At 38.6% G+C, this 26,675-nt stretch overlaps 3 protein-coding genes across 3 annotated transcripts in view; 1 reads left to right on the top strand and 2 right to left on the bottom strand.

Moving 5' to 3' along the window:
• rad21b (RAD21 cohesin complex component b) overlaps positions 1 to 26,675 on the top strand; it is a 634,821-nt gene that overhangs the window by 26,364 nt on the left and 581,782 nt on the right. The gene's annotated exons all lie outside the window — the stretch shown is intronic.
• lrrc14b (leucine rich repeat containing 14B) lies at positions 73 to 9,274 on the bottom strand. The gene is made up of 3 exons (XM_007245725.4): positions 6,869 to 9,274; positions 2,927 to 3,286; positions 73 to 1,440 (listed from the first exon to the last, which is right to left on the bottom strand). The coding sequence occupies exons 1-3, from the start codon at positions 7,771 to 7,773 to the stop codon at positions 1,125 to 1,127; spliced, it is 1,581 nt and encodes a 526-aa protein (XP_007245787.1). The 5' UTR covers positions 7,774 to 9,274; the 3' UTR covers positions 73 to 1,124.
• Positions 9,354 to 26,638, bottom strand: LOC103021940 (protein naked cuticle homolog 2). Its single transcript, XM_007245726.4, has 10 exons — positions 26,394 to 26,638; positions 26,225 to 26,251; positions 26,063 to 26,127; positions 15,737 to 15,797; positions 15,520 to 15,611; positions 13,722 to 13,817; positions 13,490 to 13,619; positions 11,651 to 11,717; positions 11,353 to 11,480; positions 9,354 to 10,541 (listed from the first exon to the last, which is right to left on the bottom strand). The coding sequence occupies exons 1-10, from the start codon at positions 26,416 to 26,418 to the stop codon at positions 10,066 to 10,068; spliced, it is 1,167 nt and encodes a 388-aa protein (XP_007245788.3). The 5' UTR covers positions 26,419 to 26,638; the 3' UTR covers positions 9,354 to 10,065.

The following is a 26,675-nucleotide window of genomic DNA, read 5'->3' as shown; positions in this document are numbered from 1 at the left end:
TTTTTTGATTGCATGTGTGTTTTTTCAGTTTTCAGCAAATATGGGTTTTATTGAAAGTAAATGGAAAAGTGATTTGTATCAGACTTTTATTTTTTGTTTAAAGAACAGAGTAATGTAGTTCCTACAAAGAACATATTTTGTACAAACCTTGGTTGCCCTCATTAAATCAATCTGTGCTATCATACAAAACATTAATTCTAGACTTTGTCTTTCATGCAGTCAAATCCAACTACTAAATTTAACCATTAGTGTTTCTCACTGGAACTTCTTAGACAGCCATGCTTATTTGTACTTTTCATCTCCACTGAGTATATAGGAGAAATGTTATAGTTCTGTAATGACAGACACTAGTACTTCTATTTCTGTTTTTCTCTGTTTAAACACTTCATTGTCATTGCTGGGTTGTGAATAGCCCATCAGTTGAGCAACAGATTCAGAGTTTCTGTCTCTGATTTTACTTCTACAACGGGAAGCAGCTATAAGAAGGAGTGTCTAAGTGAGACAGTTAGAGGACACCGTGTTTAAAAACTCCAGCAGCACTGCTGAGTACTGCTAAGAATGAACCCCCCCCCCCAAACTAATAGCTGCTGTGTGGTGGTCTATTCTGTGAGGTCCTGATTATTGAAGAACGGAAAGGAGGTGGAAAGGAGGATAATAAAATATGCAGAGAAACAGGTTCAGGACTATAGTCAGTAATTATAGAATTAAAAATTGTCCTATATGCTCAGTGGAGCTGAATAATGCATACTGGGTGTAGAAACAAGGATCACAATGTTATGCTTGACTGGATATGTACATATATACATCAATTTCTTTTCCTGTTACGTTGTACTGGAAATCCATTTTTTTTCAAGTGACACAATTACATTTATGATATAGCTTAAGTAATTTAAATCTAGTTATATATTGCACAGTTTAGACGTTTAACAGCAGCTTTTTCTTTCACAATTCACTGACGCATTCATATTATACAGCGTGTCATGCAAAATCACAAATTCTGATGTTCTGCAACACAAACAGCCTTACAAATTTGCAGTATACATATACTAAAACACAATACTATTTATTGTTCTTTATTTATGATAGACTAAAGCATTTGCATAATATCCAATAACAAAACTCCATCAGTGCTTCATGCTTTGCTCTCTCCGCTCATTGACGTTAGTCACAGTGCTTATGAAGTTCCCTATAACATTATTAAATGAGTGCACGATGGAGCATCCCAGCTCGTTGCTTGTCTCATGGATGTCGGGATCGTAGGCACCGAACAGTGGTGTGCATACCTCTACATGTCCTTTCCCAGCACTCTCCAGAATGCCTTTCAGTTCCGCTCTGGCCTGGAGGAACTTCTCCTGATCATAACTCAGAAGCACAGAATCATCCAGAGGGTAGGTCACATCTTCAGAGTAGCAGTCTCGAGGAACTGGCAGTTCGATATACCTAATAACAACAGATACATAACGGTATGTCTAATGTTTAAACTGTGCGAAATAAAGAGATGAATTAAACAACATAGCAATCTGTGCATGGAAACTTTATTACTGCTGTAATGAGTAACAATATGGATTATTTGAATTTGGCATATTTGAATTTCTGATATATTTAAATAGGAAATATTAAGTTAATTAATATAAAAAACTGTCAATTTTGTATTTTAATACATGATAAATATATCTGGCAGTGGATAAATACAAATATCTATTTGTTCATACTAACAAAATAAATAAATAAAAGAAAAATGTCCTTAAAATTATGTAAAATGTTAAGCTTATTTATTAAACTGTACCGAATTAAATATTTGTTCAATGTAAAGGGACTAACTTTGGATTTAAATAACATAAATAGCTGTGTATCCAATATATTAAAACAGACTTTTCAATCTCAAATATTTAGATTTTTTTATATATTGAAAACAACAGACATACAGCTAAAGTATATAACAATATGTAGTATATAGACAGTATATAGAGAAAATAATTTTCCTAAACTTTTGTTAACCTCATTTATTAAACATGTCACATTTTGAATTTTTGTTAGAACAAATAAAAAATAAAAAAAATATATATACTAAAAAACTTGCATGAGGTCATGAATAGAGAAGATTCTACTGATTCTACAGGCTATAATAAAAGGTTTTTGTCACAATTGACACTATTGACTATTAATGACCAGATAATAAAAAAAAATTACCTTAACCCTTGTGTGGTGTTCGGGTCTGTGGGACCCGTTTTCATTTTGATACTAAAAATTTTTTTTTTCTAACTCAAACTCATTGGAATTGGCTCATTTTTTGTGAAAAACATATATCAAAACACATTTTCGATAAACACACACTGTACACCCCCCCCCCCAATAAACATTGCTTCATTTGTAAATTTGAAACTAAACAAATTTTCTACTCATATCTTGAGTTAAATTCATTTTCTTTTACATTTTATTAAAAAACTAATAAAAAAAGAGTATCACTTTTTAAAAGAAATGTAACATAAGAAAGGTAAAGGGCAAATATTAACCATGTAAGGTGTTTATATTGCTTGCAATTTAGGTGAAGCGAGCATGTGTAAAGCATTTTAATGTAAAATTGCTTGATTTTGCTGAATTAAATACAAGTAACAAAGTAAACGAGTAACAAAAATATGAACACCACACAAGGGTTAACATTGTGTGTGTTTAGAATTCATGCTATTATGTAACCAAAGACCAAAGTAAAGCCAAGCATGATCAACAACTTAACCAACAAAGCTTGATTCTTCTTCCTAGGGCCTATGAGAAAATGTGAATTGTCAGGTAAAAGTGGATAATGACAGTTTTTGGTACTTACACCCATAAAAACACTTTATGTAAATTTGAAGGAGGGTGAAATGTAGATGATGGTCTCTGCCAGAACAGACATTTGTGGGTATTTTTACATATTAGAATCTTTTACCTGAGAGCTGGGTAGTTTTGAGCCAGCATGTTGAAGAGCTGGCGCAGGGCTCCAGTGCTCAGTGGGTTCCCCAGGATCTTGAGTTCCTGCAGGCCGTGGCAGGGTGTGAGGGACTGGGTGAGGAGATCCAAGCTCTCGTCCTCTAGGCCACATTCCTCCAGATTGAGACTGGTGAGTGTGGCTGAGCAGCGGTGCAGCAGTTTACGGAAGGTGTTGGGGAAGAGGTCAGCCACCACATGTCCACTCAGGTCCAGCCTTACTAAGAACTCACTGTGCAGACTGTTGGCCAGGTAGGCCATGTCCACTGTGCTGAGGCTGCAGTTACCCAGTTCTAGACACTGCAGTGGGGTACTGAGAGGACTGAGTGACATAGAGAGAAACAGTAATGCTGTAGTATATTGTAAACAGAGTTATATAACACAATAATACATAATTGATTCTACAAAACTGGCAGTTATTCCTGGTGAAAATCCAGCTTAAGGCCAGCTTTTGATGATAGTTGGTTTCGGGTGGTCTTAGCTGGTCTTTGAGTTAAAGTGGTTGAAAGACTTGTAATCCAGCTGGTAAACCATTACTTGTATGCTTCTCAGTTGCATGCTGCATTTGAATTTCACAGTTGGTTTATAGCGTCGCTGTCCAATGAAAAACATGTATCTCTTTTTTTGTCGATTTTTAGTTTACTACATAATATGAATACAAATTTAATGATGAATGGACCAATAGTAATTACATGAAAAAAACTCCTTTACTTTGACCTCCTTTGAAAGTTAAGAAAATTGTATCTTTCCCCTGTTAAGTTGCTGTTTTGGAGATATGTGTTTTTTATTGGACAGTGACGACAGGTAGTTGGACATAGTTTGGTCATGCATTATGATCAGCCATAGATCAACTTTGTCATATTGGTCTAGACTGTCTGGTGTAGACTGGTCAGGTGGATCATGTTTGTAGACCAAATAAACCATCATCAGAGAGAATAAGCTTTAGCACAATCTTTGCTAAAGCGTTTTATTACTAAACATTATTTAATAAACAATACAGATCTATTTTATACAGTGCAGATGGTTTAGGCACATTTTTACACAGTTTTAACATTTATTCCTGTTTTTTGCTTGCCCAAACACAGTATCACAACAGAGAGTAAATATTAGAGAAGCATAAATACATAAATACATTTTGTAAGAAAGTAGCTGATATCTTTTGAGCTAGTCTGAGGAACAGTGTGTGAATTTGTTCAATTCCATGACCAGCTTATTGGTTATAACATAATTAACCACTGATCTACCAAACTAACTAAAAAACTATGAATAATATTAGACTTGAGCAGAGCTCAGAAAAGGTTGCATGAACCTAGTGATGCAAGATCACTATTTTTATTATAATGTTATTCACATTTTTTTCAATACTTAATACTTTAATACTAGTAATTAATAAATACTTACCCATTTGCGATCCTTTAATAATAAGGTTTAAACATTACTGAATGTTTATTAATTATATTTTTTAACACACTCAGCATTGTTGTGGTTGTTATTTTATGAGGCAGCTGATCAGCTGTCTGAGCACAGACTTTGCCTGGCTGCCAGGGGCATGGTGTGGCCTATTTGTTGCTATGGCATGGAGCAACTGTCTGCATTCTATCAGTCAGGCAAAACAAACACACTGCAGGCCTGAGCCACTTAAACAATCAAGGAGACAAGGACAGTCTATAGATGAATGGATTTCTGCTTTAAAGGGTGTGATAAGACACCTCTAAACTTATAAAATACAAAATTTAGTATCATATTATTTGATTTATTCATTTATTTAGCAAATTTCAGTCTTTATTGAACAAAAACATTCTAATAAATATTACAGGAACACATTGGTTATATGTAAGATAATTAAGCTTAGTCCTTTCTTTTAGAGTGGATGCTTTTGAGGTTTCTACCTGTAAACAGGAGTTTTAACTTGCTAAAATTCATTAGCACTTGATCAGATATTTACAGAGAGAGCATTCCTGCTGAAGGTTGTGGCTGAGGTGAAAAGTCTTTGCAGTGCCAATAAGAGGGGTCATTTAGAGACATGCATGAGCCCTGTCCCAAAAGGCCCGCTCACATTCCTGCAGTTCACTATGTGTATGCACACAAGGACAATGGAGCTGTAGGGTGAAGGGAAGAGATTAAATTATAAGTACCACACTGATCCAGAATCTTACTGAAAATTCCTTGAGATACAGAAGAGGGGACAGGTTTATTTACAGCTCCATTATTTCCTGGTAAACATGGTGGAGGTAGATATTCAGAGTATTCTTTCTGTGGAAATACATTGGTTTTCAGTGATAAGACTCAAGATATATTGATGAATAATATATATTGGGTGCAAAACATCATGAGCCTGCTCAGCATAAATAAACTATATTGCCAAAAGTATTTGCTCGCCCATCCGAATCATTGAACTCAGGTTCCCATCACTTCCATGGAGACTGCTTATGCTACATTAATAAAATAATTGGTCACTCAGTGAACTCCAGCGTGGACCCATGATATGATACCACCTGTGCAACAAGTATAGTTGTGAAATTTCCTCATTATTTAAAACTCCACAGATACTCCTCAGTGATATTATAAGATATTATAACAGTGGAGGCGACTGGGAACTACAGCAACTCACTCTGTCAATGTAAAGTTACAGAACGGGGTCAACGGATGCTGAGGAGCATGGTGCGTAGAGGGGGTCAACTTTCTGCTGAGTCAATCACTACAGACCTCTGCAAGCCTTCAGATTAGCTCAAAAACAGTAGAGCCTAGAGAGCTTCATGAGTTTTCATGGTTGAGCAGCTCCATCCAAACCTTGTACCAAATGGCACCCAAGGTATCTTTAAAAAACATGCCACAAGCATTTTTGCTAGCATACTGCAGCAAAGAGATATGTTAAATCAATAAACAACCATCTCACATCTGAATATCCAGCACCATTGTAACATTTGGACCCTATTGCATTATTTGTACAAGGGCTGTGCTTTGCATTACCAAGTGTAAAAGATAGCCTATGTCTTATGGTATCTTTTGGGAATGGGCTATAGTTCTCAGAACTGGGCTAAAGAATGTTCAGATGATCTCGCCTATGATGACTGATGCTGTCCAATGCTCTCCTGAGTCCTCAGAGTCATAGACAGCCATGTTTTAAAGGCCAGCTTTAGAATAATTTATAGTTTTGATTTAAAAGTAATGAAGTAGATGTTTTAGTTTAAGTGTTATTTGTGTTACAGTATAAATCTTATTAAAAGCATGTGTTAATGAATGTTATGTTATATTATGGTCTGTTCTTCTTGTGGCTTAATCTTGTATTCGTGGTGAAATTTCACCTTTTTTCTTTTGAATACAGTGCCTGTTTTTGGCTTAGGAGTATAATCACGTCCCATACATATATATTTAGAACAGTGTTTTTACATCTTTATTAATCTTTAGCTTGCTTATGCACAAGGCTGAACATAATTATTCACATTAAAGGAAGATACCTGTGAATTTCCACCATGCGCTTGCACCGTTCAAAATATTGCACCTAGTCATTGACTATTTTGAGTATACAAAAAAGTCATGGTATAGCAGTGTTTAAATTAATAATGAAGTGTTACCTCAAGTGCTGATTTTGGAAAGCCCAGACCTGTATGTTATAAGGAAGGTCAGTATGCTCATGCTCATGCTTGAATTCCTTGAGTTTTTTTTTATCCTTTGTTTTTTTATTTATTTTTCGATCCACAGTGTCACATAATTAATGGAAATATATGTTAGAAGGCATTACCGCCCATAGTGAGCAGTGCAATGGGTAAGGATTGTGACCGGTAGCATCTATCTAGAATTGCCTATGACATATGACAAGAAATCTCATCCATGTTTAAATATGCACATAAAGCAGTCCATGTTTAAGTTGAAAGTCATAAACAGGCATTAATGAACACCTCACCTCAGCAGCTTACGCAGATGTCCCGTGAGTGTGGAGAAGCCCAGGCAGAGCTCCCTCAGCTCTGTAATCTTGCTCATCAGCTCTCCCAGCACTCCCAGCAGGCCCTCATCATCTGGGCCCAGTCTACGAACATTCATCGCCTGCGCCGGAAGAGTGAGTGAGCGCAGCTGAGGAAACTGCAGCTGCGAGAACATCACCTCCAGATGTGGAGCCTCCAGGCGTACGTTGTGCACTACCTCCAGCTTCATCAGGCCCTTGGGCTCAGCCAGCCTCAGCAGGTAGAAGAGGTTCTTGAGGACCAGGGAGTCCATGCGCAAACCCACACAGCGCATCTTGAGTGGACAGTGCCTTAGCAGCAGCAAGGCCTGAGCCACCACTTCATAGTTCCTTGCTGTGACAAAAGCATCGATTCTGACGTCCACCTCCAACTCAAAGGCAGATGGAGCGGACTGTCCAGCCTGCATGGCCACCAGGATCTCGTAGCACATACGGGTGAGCAGGTCAGTGCGGCCCCAGCGCCCCAGCGTGCGTCCGCAGGGGCAGGCCTGGTGCTCAATGTCCTGCAGGCCTGTCAAGTCCACCACACGCAGGACCTTGGCATATGTTTTCGCCTCATGGAGGATGTAGTCCTTCAGACCGGTCAGCACAGCTGTGAGGCAGAGCCTGCAGGTGCAGGAGGTCAGGTCAGCCAGGCAGTCTGGTGTTCGGCCCAGCAATCTGCGCAGATTGAGCTCCGTAAGAGGCCACGACTCAACCAGGTCATGGAGCACCTCAGATGCCTCCTGCAGGTAGCTGGCTTTAAACAGGATTGGGAACAGGTTGTAGGACAGATAGTTGAGGTTCTTACCAGCACTCGGGCCACTTCGAACAAAGCCCTCAGCCGCCAAGAACTTCAAGCTCTTCATGCTTCTCTTCAGAAACTCCTGAGCTCTACCTGAGTTCTTCTGAATGTTGTCAACCCTTTGGCAAGGTTATTGAAAGTTGTTTTTTCACCTTTCGTCGTGCCGGCATGTGTATGAGCATGGGATGTGGGGATTTGTGTACTGGAGTGTGAGAGTGAGGAGGTGGTTGTTGAGGGGGTTATTTATAGAAGCAGCTGTCTCATGGCCTCAGGCAGGACCTGGCTCGTAGGCAGAAGTTCTATTTGAGACATTTGGCCTGCAGTTAACTTTCAGACAGAAAGATAATTAACAATCTATCAACGCTATCATCTGTACCCATACAAAAGGATTAGCTATTTTGTTTTTTAATCCATTTTTGAGACTTTATTTCATGGACATGACTTTCATTGACTTTGTGTACTTTATGCATACAGTATAAATGCAACACTTTGGAGTGTACAAATACACTGGCCTGGCAAAATTCCTGGGAGAGCATGTAAAATCTCAGGGGATGACCTGGGAACACCCTCACTTGTGTAAGGTTTGAGGTACTATCCTGTGAGTGAAGTTAAACATCAGCCAGTGTTATTAGTCTTAGCTATTCAGTCTTTTTAACCAAAGTTAGTTTTCTCTAACAAAACATCAAAAGTTTCACTGCTTACTCACACCTGCAGAGCTCAGACCATACACCACACACTGCGTCAACTCTGTCTGCATGGCACCAATGTAGAAGGATGCCTCTCCTGACAAGAATCTAGCCTGACCTAACACTCTCATTCAGCCAATCAGACATTTATGAAGACTTTAATTAGATAGTTTAGGTAAAGACATTTCATTTTGGAGCTACATTTTGCAGAACAGTTGAGTCAGGAGGCGCCCAAAAGGAAGAGAAGAAAGCCACTCCTAAAGCTGAAGAACAAGAAAGCTTGCAAACATTTGCTGAGCTTTTGCCAGAACCATGTCCTGCGTTATAATAAGAAATCAAGAAATCCTAAAACAAAAATTGGTGTCCAGCATGTGAGGCAGCACCCTGGTGAGGAGTACCAAGATAATTTGCTCATGTCTACTGTCAAGCATGGTGGTGGTAGAATGATGGTCTGGGGCTGTATGAGTGCAGCCAGCACTGGGGGAGCTGAATTCTAAAATGAACTGTGATATTGAGGAGCACAACATTATCCCTCCCTTTGGAAACTGGACTGCATGGCTTTTTTCCAACATGATAAAGACCTCAAACACATCTTCAAGCTGAGGACTGCTTTGCTGAAGAAGGTCTCTAGACCTAAACCCAGCTAAGCTTCTCTGAGCTCATCCATCAGTTATGGAGGGTCATGGAGCAGTGGAAGAGGATTCCAGTGGCAACCGGTGAAGCTCTAGTGAACTCCATGCCCAAAAGAGTTAAGGGCACCCTTTTCACTTAGGGGTTTATTCACTCCATGAAGAGAGTCACATGACTATTGCACTCTGTTTTATTGTGTTGTATTTTTATCATATGATTTTATGTATTTCTTTTATTTAATTTGTCCCTGTGTAATTACATTTGTGACAACTGTAAGGTTTATTGTAAAACAAGTAATTTATATACACATAACACAAACCAGTCACTGTTATAAATAATGTGATATACTCCTTTTAATGCACAAGTGCATTTTTAACATACATGAGACATAATATATATTGTATAAAATGAGTGGTTATTTGTATAGAAATCCTGAGGAAAACATGATCAGTCTGTAGGGCATCGTTGACTTAAACGTCAGTGGTATCATACTGAATAGTTTTCATGGTCATCAATCCTCCTGAAGATCTACCTTCCTGCAACTTTCACCTCCTAACCTAGCCTGCCCTAACCCTCTCATTCAATTAGGCACTTATAAAGACATTGATTAGCTGGATTACGCAGAGACATTTTTATTTTGAAGCTGAATTCTGCAGAAGAGTAGATCTCCAAGAGTAGGAATGGTGACCAATGATATAAAACCTCACATTCTCTATATTACATTTTGGACAACTCAATTTACAATCACATGGGGGCACTATATCTCCTTTTTAAGGGATTTGTCAGCATCTATTGATTATCTGAACACAGAGAAGAAAGTAAAATAGAGTTGTTTTCTGTTAGCACCAATGGTTGCATAGATTAAGAAAGTTCACAAACTTTATCATTCCTTCACATGGGGAGAATACTGTCTTTTGTCTGTTTTTCTAGGAGAGGCTGATCTTGTGAGGCGTTTTGTAGAAAGTGTCTCAAATGTCTGTGCAGATCAGCCCTTAAAAATGCTCCTATTTTCATATTTCTCTTTCTAGAAGAGAATGCAGTCAGGAGGAGTAGTAGTGGTGGTGGTGATGATGGTGGTGGTGTTCATGGAGGTGGTGGTGCTCGTGCCTCTGAGCTACAGGCACAAACCCTGCAGGAGAAGCTCCTGTTCCAGGCTGCAAGTCCCAGTCCGGGTTGGGGTGGGCTATAGATGGTGACAGAGCTTCTCTTGGCCTGGAACGGGCTCGCTTACTGTGGCTGTACTGGTGCTGAGGCGGAGGCTGCTGCTGCTGGGGCTGAGGGGGGCTGCACCAGCTGACGGGATGATGCCCATGGAGCCTGCTTGGTTTGCCAGTGCCTCCACTTGCCCCCATGGACTTACTGCGGCTCCGCAGGGACTTGAGACAGGAGATTCCACGACCGCTGGACTTCCCTGGGCTGCTGATGTCGGGTTGTGGACGCCGATGGTAAGTAGAACGAGCCACATGGGTCAGGCCATCCTGATTCTGCTCCTCCGCTGGAGACTGAACAGTGTTATCTGAAATCAGATAGAGATGGATGGAGATGAATGGAAGAGTCAGGCGGCTCCCAAAAATGCTACTCCATATTTTCTTTCTTTCTTTCTTAGTTACAGTAGTTTCAATACATGCACAAAACTTAATTTCCGAACTAAATTAAAAGTTTTAAATTATTTTCCACCCTTGCCTAATCCTTAATAATAAAATCATTTTAGTTTTAAATCTCATTAAAAAGCATTTTGGGCTGAAACATTTCTTATACATTAAGTGTGAATAAGTGAGGCTAAACTGATTTGCGGTGAATATACAGCTCTGGAAAAAAATGAGAGACCACTTAAAAATGATGAGTTTCTTTGATTTTCTAATTTGAAAACTTGGAACATAATCAAGAGGAAGATGGAGGATCACAAGCCATCAAACCAAGCTGATTCTTTAAACCAGGAGTGACATAAAGTTATCCAAAAGCAGTGTGCAAGACTGGTGGAGGAGAACATGCCAAAAAACAGGGTAAATCCACCAAATATTGATTTCTGAGCTCTTAAAACTTGAATATGATTATGAATATGAACATTATTTGAGGTCTGAAAGCTCTGCATCTTTGTCTTATTTCAACCATTTCTCATTTTCTGCAAATAAATGCTCTAAATTAAGGTATTTTTATTTAAAATTTGGAAGTGTTTAACTAAACCTAATATTAACGTTAATTAAATTAAATAATTAAAAAATTATTTGTTTTTCAGAGTTTGGTCTGTATATAACAAACACCATTGTAAATGTCTGTTCCTGCTCAACCTGCCATAGGTTAGATGATGCTGTAAAGAATTCTGGTACCTGCTTCAAATCTGGACGTGTAGTTTTCAATCCCAGCCAGGTCTAAATAGTGGTTTCTGCGCTCAGTGTTCTCATCCACAGGGTAAAGCTTCTTCTCTGAACTGACCGCAGGATCTGGACTCTGTATCCTATCAGATGTTAAAAAAATATAAAGACTATTTATCATTTATACACTAATGTACTTTGTTACCATTCACATACTAAATGAATGGATCATTTCTAACAGATTTAACAGATTTTAAGAACTGAACAATTTAAGACCACACTCATGCAGATCATGTTTTTGAGATGTACTGACCTGATGTGTGAGGGATGGGTCTCCTCCAGCTGCTCCCGCTTGTTCAGAGAAAGCCCAACATCTCGATCTGAAAGGGGTTTAAAGGTTGGCCAGGTCACTGATTTATATTTATGTATTTTATTTATTCAGTACTTTTTAGAAACAGAAGAATTTAGCAGACTAAGAAAAACAAAGCAATTTTTTATTCACAAAAGTAATCCAGTGCTACAGTGTAGTAAAAATTATTAAAACATATTTTGGTGATATTAATTAAAAAAAAAAAAAAAAAAATATATATATATATATATATATATATATATATATATATATATATATATATATATATATATATATATATATATACAATTTAAGTGTTTTCCAGCATTCTAAATGAGGAAATTCACTACGTAAAGCATTTGATTAAATCATGGGATAACCATAATAATCATTATATTTCAAACAGGAAGATCACAAAGTTGCTGTCTTTTACTGAATAACAACACTATATTTTATATAAGTAATAATCAATCCTTGAGATTACGTTTAACCTCCACACTAGATTTTATGGAAGTATGGAAGATCATTGACAGAGATGAGATTAAGATGGATTTACAGCCACCCCACAGCAATACAATGGAGTTTACCCTCTGCATTAGACTCGCACTAGTGACTAGTGACAGCAAGTACACACACCCAGTGCCGTCTGCATCCACCACAGCACCCAATTAGAGGTTAAGCACCTCAGACGTGAATATTGAGGGTGGTGTCTGTTCATTCTCTGCCTGTAGAGGGGAATGAACCAGTAATCCCAGACCCACTTTTCTAACACTACAGCTACAGTTTTAGGCAAATAGTTTAGTACACATCACAAAATTATACTTGGAATACATCTAACTTAAATATTAAAAAATGCATTTAAAATTACAGAGCATTCCACAACAATGTGTAAATTAATGGAGTATCACGCAGTTTTAAAAGGGAAAAATCTGTCTAAAAAATAAATAAAATAGGCTTTTTAAAGCATTGTAAATGTGTTATCAAAAGTCAAAAAGTTTAGATCTGTAGTAATTAAATCCTGATTTTCCCTCCAGCAGTTTGTATTGGTTGTATTGGTAAAATAGGCTTTTTAAAGCATTGTAAATGTGTTATCAAAAGTCAAAAAGTTTAGATCTGTAGTAATTAAATCCTGATTTTCCCTCCAGCAGTTTGTATTGGTAATTTTTCATAGTTTACACATTGTATTCAACAAATTGTTTTTTTTTGTGCTACATATATTCTTGTATTATTTGTGCTACACATATTGTTGTATTGATATTTGTGCTATACAAATTGTTGTATTGTTATTTGTGTTACACAAACTGTTGTATTGTTATTTTTTGTCACATTTTAATTTGATTTTGTATGTTTAAATCTCACAGCTATTTTCACATGTTTTCCACTTCATGGAACTGACATTTCTCAATTCTATTCACTTTTAGATACCGGCTTCATTTTCCACTACCACTTCCCACCAATCACCACTTCCTGCTACTGTAGGTTTTTTTTTTTTTTTTACAAATGGCTAATTTATACTGGATATCTGCACTGGGATGTGTAGAGTGATGATTCTCTCTGGCTAGTCAGAGCTCTGCAAGGTATACATGTCATGTGTTAATCCCTGCTCTGCTCACTTGGAACCACAAGGAACAGCTAATAAACAAGTACCCATTCCCAAGTACCAGGTACCAAACTTGTTTATTGAAAAAGCCAAGCAGTCGTTTAGAATATAGTTGAGTCATTTTGGTAACATGTCATGGAAAAGCTTCTTTAGACACAGTGAAAGAGACACTAGGAGTGACACTAAGAAACACTAAGGCTCACCTTTTCTGCTGCCACTAGATGAAGGTGTGACTGTCAGTTTGACCCGCAGTGTTTTGCTGTTGCTCAATGCAGACTGTTTGACTGAAGCCTCCACCACCTCATAGATGGTATGCATCAGACTGGACATATCCTGTGTCAAAAACACACACAGATACATAGAGAGTAAAACAATGATCATCTTTTTTGGAGCAATTTGGAATTTATTCAGACAGCCTGTTGTTAAATCTTTTACCTCCTTGGTCACTCTGCCGCTGTTGTCGAAGTCGTATAATGTAAAAACCCACTCTTGGCGATTTTCCTCTGTCGCAGGCATGTTGCATTCCAGCTCCTGTTACCAACAAAACAAAACAGTTAAGATTTTTTACTCTGGTTATAAGTGACTGCTTATTCCAAAAGTTTATTATTCAGCTCTTAATCCTTAAGCAAATATGTAATGGTTTAGCATGTATTGTTGAGTCCCTCAGGGTCCAGGGTTCTATTAAGGGGCCTCCAAAACTGATGCTAATTTTGTGGCACTGGGAGAAACTGCTCCATGGTGCCCCTTCACTGAAAAGCATTGCCACAGTGCCCTCTAGTGTAGCAAACAAGAGTCAAAGTGCTGTATTGGCTGCCCTTCTTGTGAAAAAAAAGTGACCCACTAGGGTGCACTCTATTGTACCAACCATACTAGAGAGTGTTTCAAAGTGAGCCCTTCTACTAGAGAAAAAAGGGCTGCAGTGCTGTATAGGGTTCTCCTACAGGTGAGAGAACATAATGAAGTGCTCAGTTAGGTGCTTATCTAAAGGAAAAGTAACACCAGTGTATTTAATGAGATTCAGTGCTGTAAAGGTTTCTTATATGATTGAGTGAACATCTTCAGATGGAATCCCATTTGGTTAACACTCTATGGCATGATGTTTCCCTCAGGCAACAAACTACATGTTTGGATTTTACACCTATCCATACAATACCTTAATACCCTAAAAATGCCTCTTTCCTATACAAAAAGACATACAACTAAGTTATAAAGAAAAATATACACATGTGGTAGAATAGATAAAGAAACACATTGTGTTGTTTATGTTTGGTATATTAGCAGGGACTTCCAAGTTACAAAATATGTGTGAAATATTTTTACACTTAAAAATTATGAGTTTCTTATTTTTTTTACCAAATTGAAAACCTCTGGAATATAATCAAGAGGAAGATGGATGAATTTGAATGGATTTTTGCACCAGGAGTGGCATAAAGTTATCCAAAAGCAGTGTGTAATACTGGTGGAGTAGAACATGCCAAGCTGCATGACAACTGTGAAACCAGGGTTATTCCACCAAATATTGATTTCTGAACTCCTAAAACTTTATAAATATGAACTTGTTTTCTTTGCATTGTTTGAGGTCTAAAAGCTCTGCATCGTTTTTATTTTATTTTTTTCATCCATTTCTCATTTTCTGCAAATAAAGACTCTAAATGACAATATTTTTATTTGGAATTCAGGAGAAATGTTGTCTGTAGTTTATAGAATAAAACTACAATGTTCATTTTACTCAAACATATCCCTATAAATAGCAAAAAAAACTGATTCAGAAACTGAAGTAGTATCTTATTTTTTTTCCAGAGCTGTATATTTTATGCCATGAAGGGGTTAAGAGAGTGTAGTGCTCTACAAGTGTCATCCCATATGTATTTGATTATAAAAGGCAGAGTACTTTTTTGTTAACAGTAACAATGTTTAACTGTAAAACCATTTCCATTATTACTTTTTTTTTTAAATCTATTCCATCCCCCCTTGTTTGTAGTTGTAAATACTGAGGTTAGCCTAATAATGTAATCAACCTTAGGAACACTATTTCATCATATGTTGGGCCTCATATATTTTTGCATGCTGATGGGGTCAGTTTTGTGTAGTAGGTGTCATTCAAACAGCCCAAATCTGCCACTGATTTTGACAATATTGTAGCTATTAAAGTAAACTCTGGGCTCAAATGCAGAGCCTAATGGGTTAATTCGGCAGAAAGCAGCACAGAAACTGCAAGATACTTCTAGCTTACATTTTTTTTTGCAGTCCTCCGGTGGGCATCTCCGCTCTCTGATGTGAGTTTGTGACTTTGGTGTTCAGCTGGTCTCTCTGGTGGCAGGATTACTGCAAGGCAAAGATGTGCATGTGTATTAAAACCCCCAGAAGCTCACAACCCAGATTCCCCAACCCTTGAAACAGGAAAGATCCTCTGCCGAAGCTCCTCAGGGCCTCTGTACTTCTCAGCTTACCCTCCAGAGGGCAGTCAGGGTCCAGGAATTTCTCATCCTTTAACTCAGCACCACACACATTCTGGAGTAGGGAAAGATTACAGAAGAGAGGAGGGGAGAGGGAGAGAAGGGGGGAGAGAGATGAGTACAGCTTTAAAGCTTTGACATATCCAGAGAAAACAACTGTCTTGGCGCAGTCAGTCTGTCTGGCAGACGTGTGTGGATGAGAGTTTAGCAGTCCCGGCTGCACATCTGCGCAGCCATAGTGTGTCAGTGTATAGGTCATAGACTTCCAGCTCCAGCCAACACTTTCAAGTGCGCTCCAACTTCATGTCTACTCCAAAAGAAGCTGTGCAAACCAGAATTGTGTCTGAAATGCAGATTTTCAGTGCACACATCCAACAGAAAATATACATACCAACATTTCCACACAGTCTTCTCACACACAGCATCTTGTCTGATTTAAAATGATCAAACAAGACCAGAACACAATGGTATAAAACTAAGTGTGTGCCAAGCTTTGTTTGGATAAAAGCCTGCAGCATTCTGTCTCTCTTAGCTTACAATCAGCCCCTAATGTATCTGCCACAAAGAAGGGGGGGAGTTTACTTCATTCTTTGCACTCCTGTGGTCTCCAGCACAATTGTTTCCAGACGTTTTGCACTGTTGATTTTAGTGGGAGGAAGTGGAGCGGCCTACAGTGCAAAACAGCTCGCCATCTTTGCTAATCTCTGTCATAATTCGCTCCATGTGCCGTTAACCAGCGCAGAAGGCCATTCAAATTCCCTTCGGTCATCTTGGGGCTGAAAGAAGACCCTTAAAGCAAGAGTTACGCAACGCCCAGTGTGTGGTCTAGGTACGTCTGACAGCATCTGACCAGTCCATTCATGAACAGGTCATCAACAAGGGCTGCATCAAGTGTTACTGGGCTGGCTGATTCGTTTAAAGGTGCGTAGCCTAATAAAAGGCTCGAAAGCAGTCATGACAAACTCCATAAGCAGCGTTTAGAGAAGACGTATCGGGTTCTGTCTGCTTCCTGACAGAACTGGAAATTCCTACACCAGGGTTGCTCAAAGGGTGGTATGTGTACCACTAGGGAGGAGCGGGTGGGACATAAAACTTTATCCAGTGTTTGGAAATTGTCCTGTAGCCATTTCTTCACACACTCGCTCGGATTTATTAATGATTGTTCCTTTAATTATTTCTGAGGTTTATGTAGTTCAAAGCAATCAGTGCATGTACCAGCACATTTTAATATTAGAGATTTCCTTTGATAAGCAGTAAAACTGAACCAGTGTGTAGTATTATTCAAATTCCCTTAAAACAATTCAGTGCAGTTTTACAATGATCTGTTCCATCTGTCTGGAAAAATAAGGCCTTGCATGCTGCTCTCCAGGTTTGATTAGAATGATTATCTCAGAAACAGCACCTCCTGTTGGCTGCTGATATACATCGATCAGACACAACATTATAAACACCTGCCTAATTCTAAGTGGACCAAAAGAGCTTTGACTCGTCAAGGCATGAACCCCATAAACAAGACATATTCTTTGATAACTGACACAAATATACTGTAAAGTTGTGAGGTGGGACCTTCATGCATTATATCAAAGAGCCCTTGGTGCCCATTACCCTGTTGCCAGTTCACTGGTTGTTCTTCCTTGGGGAACTTTTGGCAGGTACTCAACACTGCCAAAAACATATCACAAAAGCTGTTGATGTTGTGGAGATGTTCTTACCCAGTCATCTAGCCATCACAATTTGACCAATGTTGAAGTCTCTTACACTTGCTTATTGCTTTTTCTGCTTTTAACAACTGACTGTTGTGGTGCCCAATATGTCCACCCTTGCCTGGGTGCCACTGGAATGACTTAGTCAATTTAAATTTATTTACTTCACCTGTCTAAAACTTTTAGTTGAATAATAAACAATACAGACATACTAAATCCTGAACGTTTCACTGATATTGTACTTCAAAAAAAAAAAGAAAATAGTGTTAAGCATCTCATCATTGTATTCATCACTGCATTTTGAATGCATCATGCATCCTACATAAGTGGCACAGTAATTATGTTTTTTTTCTTTCTGGAGAACACCTTGAGGTGTGGACTGTATTTTCTTGCTATTTAGTTAAACATAATAGCCAGATAACTTTGATACTGGTGACAAGCTCAGCACTTGGCCAGCATAAATTATGTTTTTCTTTTGGTTTGGTAATTTACAGTAGCTGGTCTACCAGCGCAGTCAACCTAATCAAGAGTGTCGACCATTATTATCAAGCTGGTCGACCATAATATCTAAGCTTATAAGACCAGAAAGACCAAACCGCAAAACCTGCAAACATACTCTGTGCTGGTCACAATTGAACTAGTCAATCATGTTTTTGATATCATGTTTTAACCATCTTTACCACTGATTACCAGCTTAGACCATCTGAAGCCATATACCAGCAAATTATCTTGCCTTGAGCTGGATCTTTTTTATTAGAACTGTGTGATATGGTAAGAGTTACAGCAGTGCTGTATTAACTCTTTAATTAGCCTGACCTGATCAACAAATTAAAAGCTAGATTTAGGTATTGTTTTGTTTGGCCTACAGTGGTAATAAGATGTAGGCCCAACATAGGAAAACCATCTAAGTTCCACAAGTGAATCTCAGTCTTCTGACTGCCAGTGGGCGTACCAGCCATATGCCAACTACGGCTGGAAGTAAAAGCACCCCTACCCCAAAATAAACTACATTTCAGAACTAAAGTGCATACACATCTTACAAAGTGAAAGTACTGGTATTTCCAGATGCTCTTTAAGAGGATAGCAAGAGCAGAACTCCCACAGAGGGAGAATATGAAGTAAACACAGCACCAGTCCTGCCAGTCTTTACATCACCCTGCACCATAAAACCGCACTCATTAAGACACATACAGCACAGTAAATCCTAACACCCACAGCGCTCTCATTTAAGCCCAAACCTGCATGGCATATGTTCCACACAACTGCACTAGAAGTAACTTCTCCTAAAAAGGCCAAATACCATCTACCTATGAGAACATCTGTCAGACATCTGATCTGCATCAACGTTGCCTTCGCTTTAAATCATACGACACCAAACAAACAGGCAGAGGCCTCTCTCTGGTTCTCGCCTGCTGAGGCAGGTTATAGAAAGGCAGGAGGGCATGTGTTCATAACACATATCCGTTCATGTATTTTTCTCCTTTAGAGTCTCAGGTTTACACACTAAACCCACATAACCCTGCTAAATTTATTTTACTTGCCATGTCCAGAAAAGAAAGAATGCTGCTGTGGATATAATTAATACAAACCCAAATCAGAAGTTGGCACTGTGTGGATAATGCAAAGGAACACGATGCATCTTACATTTAAAACAGATCATTTGTGCATTTTTCTGTTAATATACTGTACATCCACCTTCAGGCCTGTCACATCGACTGCTCTATGGCATCTAGGATGGACCATCACATAGTGAAAACGTGTATTGTGGTCAGACAAATCAGTATTCCAGATCTTTTTTGGAAGAAATGGACACTATGTGCTGCAGACAAAGGATGAAAAGGACCATCCAGACTGTTTTCAGCAACACATCCCAAAAGTTAGGATGTGTCATGGGGGTGTCAGCGCACTTCTGAAATTGAGATCTAACAGCAACAGCAACAGCAACATATTCTGCCTTTAAGACAACATCATTTTCATGGACATCCTTGCACTTTCAAAACGACAATACAAAAAAACACAGACTGCACACGTTACAAAGGCATAGCAGTAGATTAAGAGACTACTGGCACTGGACTGGCCTGAAAAAACAATAAATGTAGATGACAATAACTATCACGTACTGTCGCAAGCCTTAAAACTATTTGGAGGAAAAATTAAACAAAATAACAAAGAATTGATTTGAAAAGGAATGGCAATATTACAACTTTTTTTTTTTTATGTGTCGCACGCCTGAAATGCAAGTATGTATATATATATTAACAAATAAACAGAAGTTAAAGAGACATAAAGGTAGGGTAGGGTATTTTTTTTCACCAATACACATAAAAATGAATAAGAAAGTAAAATAATAATCGCAGCATCAGTTTGATGAGCATCTGAAGGCTGACAGAGTGCAGGAGAACAAAGTGGTAGAGCAGATGAGTGTGATGAGTGACTGGTCTTTCTGCCAGTGATTTCTCCCATCATCACAGCCAAGCCTCTGCCACGCTCTGCCTGCTCCAGGGCCTTTCATGTGGGCTCGTGTTACCAGTGCGAGGGGGGGCCTTTTCCTGCCCTTAGCCGGGTGTCGCGGGGTAGGCTGCCCCCCACCCAGCCCTGCTTCCCCTCCACCACCCACCCACAATGCTTTCTGAACACACTCACAGTCCTGGGAACAGTGGCCTGCTTTGTTCCTCCTAACTTCCTGTCACCAGACACCTGGACCGGAGCCTTATTACATGAGAAGAGAGAAGATGAAGAGGAAAAAAAGACCCGCCATGTCATTGCATCATCACAGACCCGGGCAGGTTGGCAGGTTAGGGTACGGTCAGGACCCGGCTGCTGCTGCAGTTGCACTTACGCTGAGATTGCAATCGACTGATTTTTATCTTTTATGCTCTTACGCACTAAACCTCCACAAACTCAACCTCGCGCCACTCACCATGTTCAGGCAAGCAGCAGAGATAAACACAAACCGCCTTAAGGTCCACAATATTAATCCTTCTCCCTTATTCCCTCAGCCAAAAATCATTTAATCAGAACGACACGATTAGATGGCATCCAAATGCAAACAACATTTAAGTGACTCTCAAGCATTCAAGACTCTTTATAGTTCAGCGCATATTAAGCATAAGCATGCCGTTGTGTTTTATGCCAGCATTCTCCCAGTCTGTCAAAGCAAACAGGTTTGCTGCTGAATGGAGTCTTTGTTATTGCAGTTTAGTGAGTGTCGGCACTTCAGTATGAGTCAGATTACTTTATAGAAGTGTTGATGGGTGGCTTCAGAGCACTGCAGGCCTGTTGAAAATATGGACTTTGACACTAATCTTTTATCTTTGATCTGTGGTTGTATTAAGTTTTTCCATAAACCAATAAATCTCAACTTTTCTTTTTTTAATTCCACCAAGAAACAGCCTCAACACATTCCATAACATTCTCCACAGACTGTTTATCTGGTAAAACATCTACAGCTGGTGGTGAACACCTTTTTTTAATATATATATATATATATTGGTTAAGTTTTTAAGTTTTTTTTAAGAGCTCACTGGCCACACACTGTTCTGTGGAATGGTAATAGCAGGACTTCAGTGAAAGGGGTGTGCAATATGGTAAAATATCATAATATTAGAAGACACTTTCACAATATACAATGATTTATTGCAATGGTGGCAAATTCTGCAATACTGTCACATACTTAGCACTTTATACACTGAATGTACTGCAGCAGGTGAAGAAAAATAACAGAATAAATGTCCTTTGTAAGAGTGGAATTTCATTATTATGCTTACAGTATATATTAGTATATATTATGATATATACTATACAGAACACTATACTACCTTAAAATGGCAACATCTTGAGGCAATCTTGTTTCTCAAAAAAAAAATTCTGGGACAATATATTGTTTAAAAAAAATAGTTATCATGCTTTCTACTCAGAAGATTATATTATAATAAATATAGATATATTTATACTAAAAATATAAAATATTGCCACAAGCCCATGCTTAATCAGTAATAATATATTCAATACACAAGCAACTGCACCAAATTCTTAACACATTCCACTGGTGTTGTCTATACTGGCATCTGACATTAGGAATCAATCCTTTTGGGTCTACTGGGTCTACCCCTGTGACTTTACGGTGAGCATGTGCTCCACTCAGCAGCGGCACTTCAAGCCTGTTGCTTATTTTTAAAGCGTTTGAGTAAACATGCTACGGTCACCTCCAGGCTCTCTCACAAGCAGACAGAGTCATGGATGAGTGACCACGGCACACGCTCCCCTCCCCCCGTGGCCTTTGAAGTGAGTCTGGGAGCGGAAAAAGGGTGAAAGAGGGGATTCTTCCAGCCTCTCCAAGCAAACACTGGGCGCTTTGAGCCCGGTGGCCTGGCCCTTTTAAGTGTCCCAGGCTTTATGATCCCAAGCTGCAGGATGCTGACACAAAAGGGCAGTGTTATAATTAGAGCCAGATCTCACACCAACCATCCCTGCTCATCCCATCCCCAGAAGACACGAAGATCACCAGACTACCATATCTGAGAATATATATACACTGTATGCAGAGAAAATAAGGGGGAAGAAATGAGAAATTTGAAGGTTTGGGTCATTCGTGCCAGAGTCTCAGCCGTCACTTTGCTGAAAGCAATAATATGTGATTTGAAAATCACTGTAATAAACTCAGTTCTGAGCCTTAATTTAATGTGACAATGTGAATTGACTCTGTAGTAAGAAGGCTTTGAGAATAAAATACTAAAAAAATAAATAAATAGTGGAAAAACTTCAGAGGCTGGTCAGAGGTCACGTATTGCTCTGTTGGAATGCTGGAGAGCTGTCTTAAAGTCTTACTATTGTAGTTGTTTAAAGGCTTATGAATTTGATGTGCTAAAATTAGCCTGTGTGTTGTTTGCTTTGACTAGGCTTTTAATGGACTAAATTCAAGCAATTTAAGTTCAACTCTATACACATATTATCTTAGAGGGTTTAAAAGATCACCTTAAAGAACTACAATTGTGTTTTTTTAAGAAATTCAGTATTACAAATAAGAAAAAGTAAAGTGATACCCCATGTTAAAATAACATAATGTAACATATCTGCCTGAAAATAACATGCTTTAGAATCATACCAAAGCTCCACTGACTGGTATAATGAGAATGGTGTCTTTGTCATTGCTGATCTGTCAGTACCAGAATGCTGCTATTGCACTATGTAACATTTCTATAACTTGAATGTTATTTAACCTCTTGTATCACATTCATACATGGTATTAAAATTCAATACCTATCTGATAGGAGGCAAATGCGGATAAGAATTTATTCAACTTCTGCTTTAGTCCAAATTGTTGTTAAATGAGGAGAAAGGAAAAACGGCGAAAGCAGTGAGTGAGGTTTTCAATGCCTGGATACCAAGGTAACAGACATAATACATATTTGGGGTGAGGTGTCCATTCAAATTAAATTACTTAATCATACTATCAGGGGGGAGCCCACAAACAAGAAAGACATATTCTAGCACAATGCTGCTTTAAGTGTAATGTAATGGAGTGCAATGGAAAACAGGCAAACTATTAAATGCCATATTTAGGCTCATATTGTACTTTGTACACAAAAACAATGCACAGTGCACTCAATGCCTGGCTTCTCAGATTGTCCTCTCTCTATATATATAATCTATATAATCTAATACAGGTATTGCAATGCAATGCTAAGTAGCATACTGCACTGTAAAATGGCGCTTCAAAACTTTCTAGGAAAACTGTTTAACTGGTGTAGTATCAGTATCTGTCCATTATGTGAAAGTTCTATAGATTAAAAACTTTTCTGAGCTGTTATTTTTAGAGTTTAGTAGTCAGACACAGTTCTGAGCTGCTCTACTCCTTTTCCCTGGTTCATGGAGGCCGACCAGATCAAAATGTCTGAACCGACACTGGATGAGATGAGCTGTGGAAATGAGGAATCCTAACTAACCCCAGGTCTCTCATCCCATCTCCCCCAGTTTACCCATCTCCATTTCCAAAGCAGTCTCCCACAACCCCTTGGTCATGCCACTCCTCCCACTAACTACACCTCCTTCTTCCTCTCCCAACCACTTCCCCCCATTTTCCCAGGACAGCCCCTCTCTGTTTTCAAAACCAGTACCAGATGTGCGGTGGGGCTGCGCTCAAAGACCCTGCTCTTCTGGCTGCCAGCCATATGCATTTCACATTGTGATGAAGGTTCCAGGCTCTTTTGAGAGAGAAAGAGAGAAAGGGAGAGAGAGAGAGAGAGAGAGAGAGAGCCTTTACCAAATACCATTAAAAAGCTTAGCTGGTCTGCATATGGTTAAGACCTGAGCGTAATGAATTTAGGCTGGGAAGCTGAAACTGCGCTGAAAAGTATCTGATTCATTAGTGGAAATGTTCTAAGCTTTACACAGCATTCCTGCTCTAAAGAGCTGCAGTTAAAGTGGAATAAAAAGAGAACGCTTTCATAAAAGGCTTGTAGATGTATGATGTCTTCTTGCATTTAAGGAAATGACCCGCAAGCTTGATCTGAATACAGATGTTGCAAGACCACCCAGTCACCAGACGTGGGCAACAATTGGTGGCATGAAATGTTAAGTGAACTGTTTGTAATTTACTGAGTATTTAAAAATTACAAACTTTTTTTTTTCTAGAACACTTGCTTGAAGAAAGAAAGATACTGACACTATCATGCAAAAAGCATATTTTTATTTTTTTTTAAATAAAAGGTAAATTACAACTGAGGGTACTTAAAATCTAAGCCTTTTTGTAGCATTTTTATGTGTGCACTCTTCATGAAATCTTGATACAGCCTAAAGAACAAGACACATTATGCTAAAAAGTGAATGTTATGTAGGTGGTAATATTTGCACTCATTACTATATAGGTCAAACCCTACTGCTGAGGTTTATGATTTCAATGTGGATTAGTGGTTCACCAAAACCAAAGCCCACAGTCTAATGAGCTACGATTCCTTTGCTGAAAAATGCTGGATGTACCAAATGCTTACCAAGTACCTAACTAAGCTGCTTTTTATGGGGTAAAATCTTTAAAAATGACTTTTTATTCACATAAAAAACTAAAATGTGCTATTTAAATAATGTGCTTAAAATAAAACAACTTGCAACAGTAAAGAACATAACTGACAATGGGTTTAGGCAGCTAAAAGAGGACCAAAATATATAAATAGAAAACTGAGTTCAACCACTGAAACCACAGCCTTTGAGAATAATCCCAAGTGAGTGGCCTTGAGGTGTTACACGCCACCCTGAAAGGTGAGAGATTCTGTCATCTTTTAACAGGATACTGAACGTTCAGTGATAAGGGTGGTAAACACAGATGCAAAAAAAAATTGTCTGGTTTCTACTTTGGACCTTGCTGTAGACGTATCACATTCCCACACAAGTAAACATCCAGTCAGTCAGTGGAGGAGAGCAGAAGAGCAGTAGGCACTGTGATTTACTAGATATATAGAGTTTACTTGAGTTACAGATTGCAGGTTATATCTTATATATGAGGAGTACTGGAAATACTGGAACCATTAAAACCTGGAGGTTCTCTCAGAACAATGAACATTTGATTCCAATTTAGGCTTATAAGCTATATATCTTCTCTGTGACTTTTTAAATGCACTGCATAGACTGCAATTTGCAAAAGTATACCTTTTTGTGTGTATCTGTGAGTCTGGGAAATGTATGTGCATATGCATGTAAGGGAGTGTGTGTGTGTGTGTGCATGTGTGTGTACAAGTACTACTTAGCACAAATTGTACCATAGTTAAAAATGTTGGGAGAGGTTGCTATAAACACTAAACTACAGGGTTTGCCCCTACACTAAACATAAGAACAGTCATGAAGTGACTAAATTAAAAAATGTTGCTAAATAAAAAAATATATATAATTTCATTAACATAGAGCAGAAAAACAGGCATTGGGTAAGGTTTAAAAAAAAAAAAAAAGAGTTTTGGCATTAATGTTATATTAATGTTCAGTTTGTCAGACACGTGTGTGTGTGTGTGTGTGTGTGTGTATAAATGGGTTATGATACTCTTTAGCACAAATTGCGCCATAGGATAAAAACACTGGGAGAGGTTGCTATAAACATTAAAATACAGGCTGTACCCAAACACTGAACACCAGAGCAGTCCTGCAGTAATTTAATATGGAAAATATTTTGGCATTATTGATGTTCATAATCTGTCAGGAGAAAGTGTGTGTGTGTAAAATACTGCAGTTTGGCATTGGTAATGTTCAGTCTGTAAGAGATGTAGCACAAATTGTACAAGCCCAAATCCTAAGTATGTGCTGTAATGTAAGGCAATGATTTAATACTAAAACATATTTCAAATTAATAATTAATGTCTTTATTATTCAGTACAGCAACATAATGCAGAAAACTAGACAGCACGTTTTGGCAGTATTGTATTTAATCTGTCAGAAAGAAGTTTGTGTGTGTGTGGGGGGTATAAAACATAAACTGTACTATCACAAATCCTAAGCACTCGATGCTGTGTATAAATGTCATATGTGAATATGTATTTTTTCTAATAAAGTAAAATATGCATTGTCCAATATATAATACAGAAAACTAGTCAACAGGTAGAGTAAATAGTGAATCTGGTAGTGGGACAGTCCCTACCTGCTTGTCTCTGGCGGTGTCTGACTCCCTGTGGAAGGTAAGAGGGCTTGTTGCAAAGGTGCCACCTTAATAAAACAGAAATAATCACATTAGAACCGAGATTTACCAACACAAACTCAGAAACTCGGTCAGTGAAGCTGTCTGTGATTCAGCGATACTCACCCTCTGGACTCTCTCTTCGTTTACACGCTAAAAACAAGTGTAAAAGGGTCAGTGTGAGAAAAGCGAGTATATAAGTATATCCTTACATTAATGATTACTAAACTGAGTTCTGCTCTGAGGGGATTATTATCCACACAGCTGTAGAAAAAAAAACAAATACCATGTTTACCATGTCTCGACTGTAAAGTTCCCATGCTGCCTGTGTTCTGAAATTCCAATTATCCCGCTTTAATTATCCTCTTATGGAAAACTAAGAGCTCCTTTTTGCCTTGATTGGCAGAGAGAGGCTGAACAGGCCATATTCCCGGTGCGTGTATCCATAGGGTCAGTTAAACTGCAGTCTGGGTGAAGTTTGGAGGAATCCTCTGTGGGAATGTCTGGATTCGCTTTATCTTTGAGGAAGAAACGCGAGTCGAGTCTCCGAGTGCGCTTCACTTTTCCCCGCCTGTTT

Source organism: Astyanax mexicanus, chromosome 3 (assembly GCF_023375975.1).
Source record: "Astyanax mexicanus isolate ESR-SI-001 chromosome 3, AstMex3_surface, whole genome shotgun sequence".
Lineage (NCBI taxonomy): Eukaryota > Metazoa > Chordata > Actinopteri > Characiformes > Acestrorhamphidae > Astyanax > Astyanax mexicanus.
The sequence above is the reverse complement of the archived record's forward strand: the minus strand, read 5'-3'. Positions and strand labels throughout refer to the sequence as shown.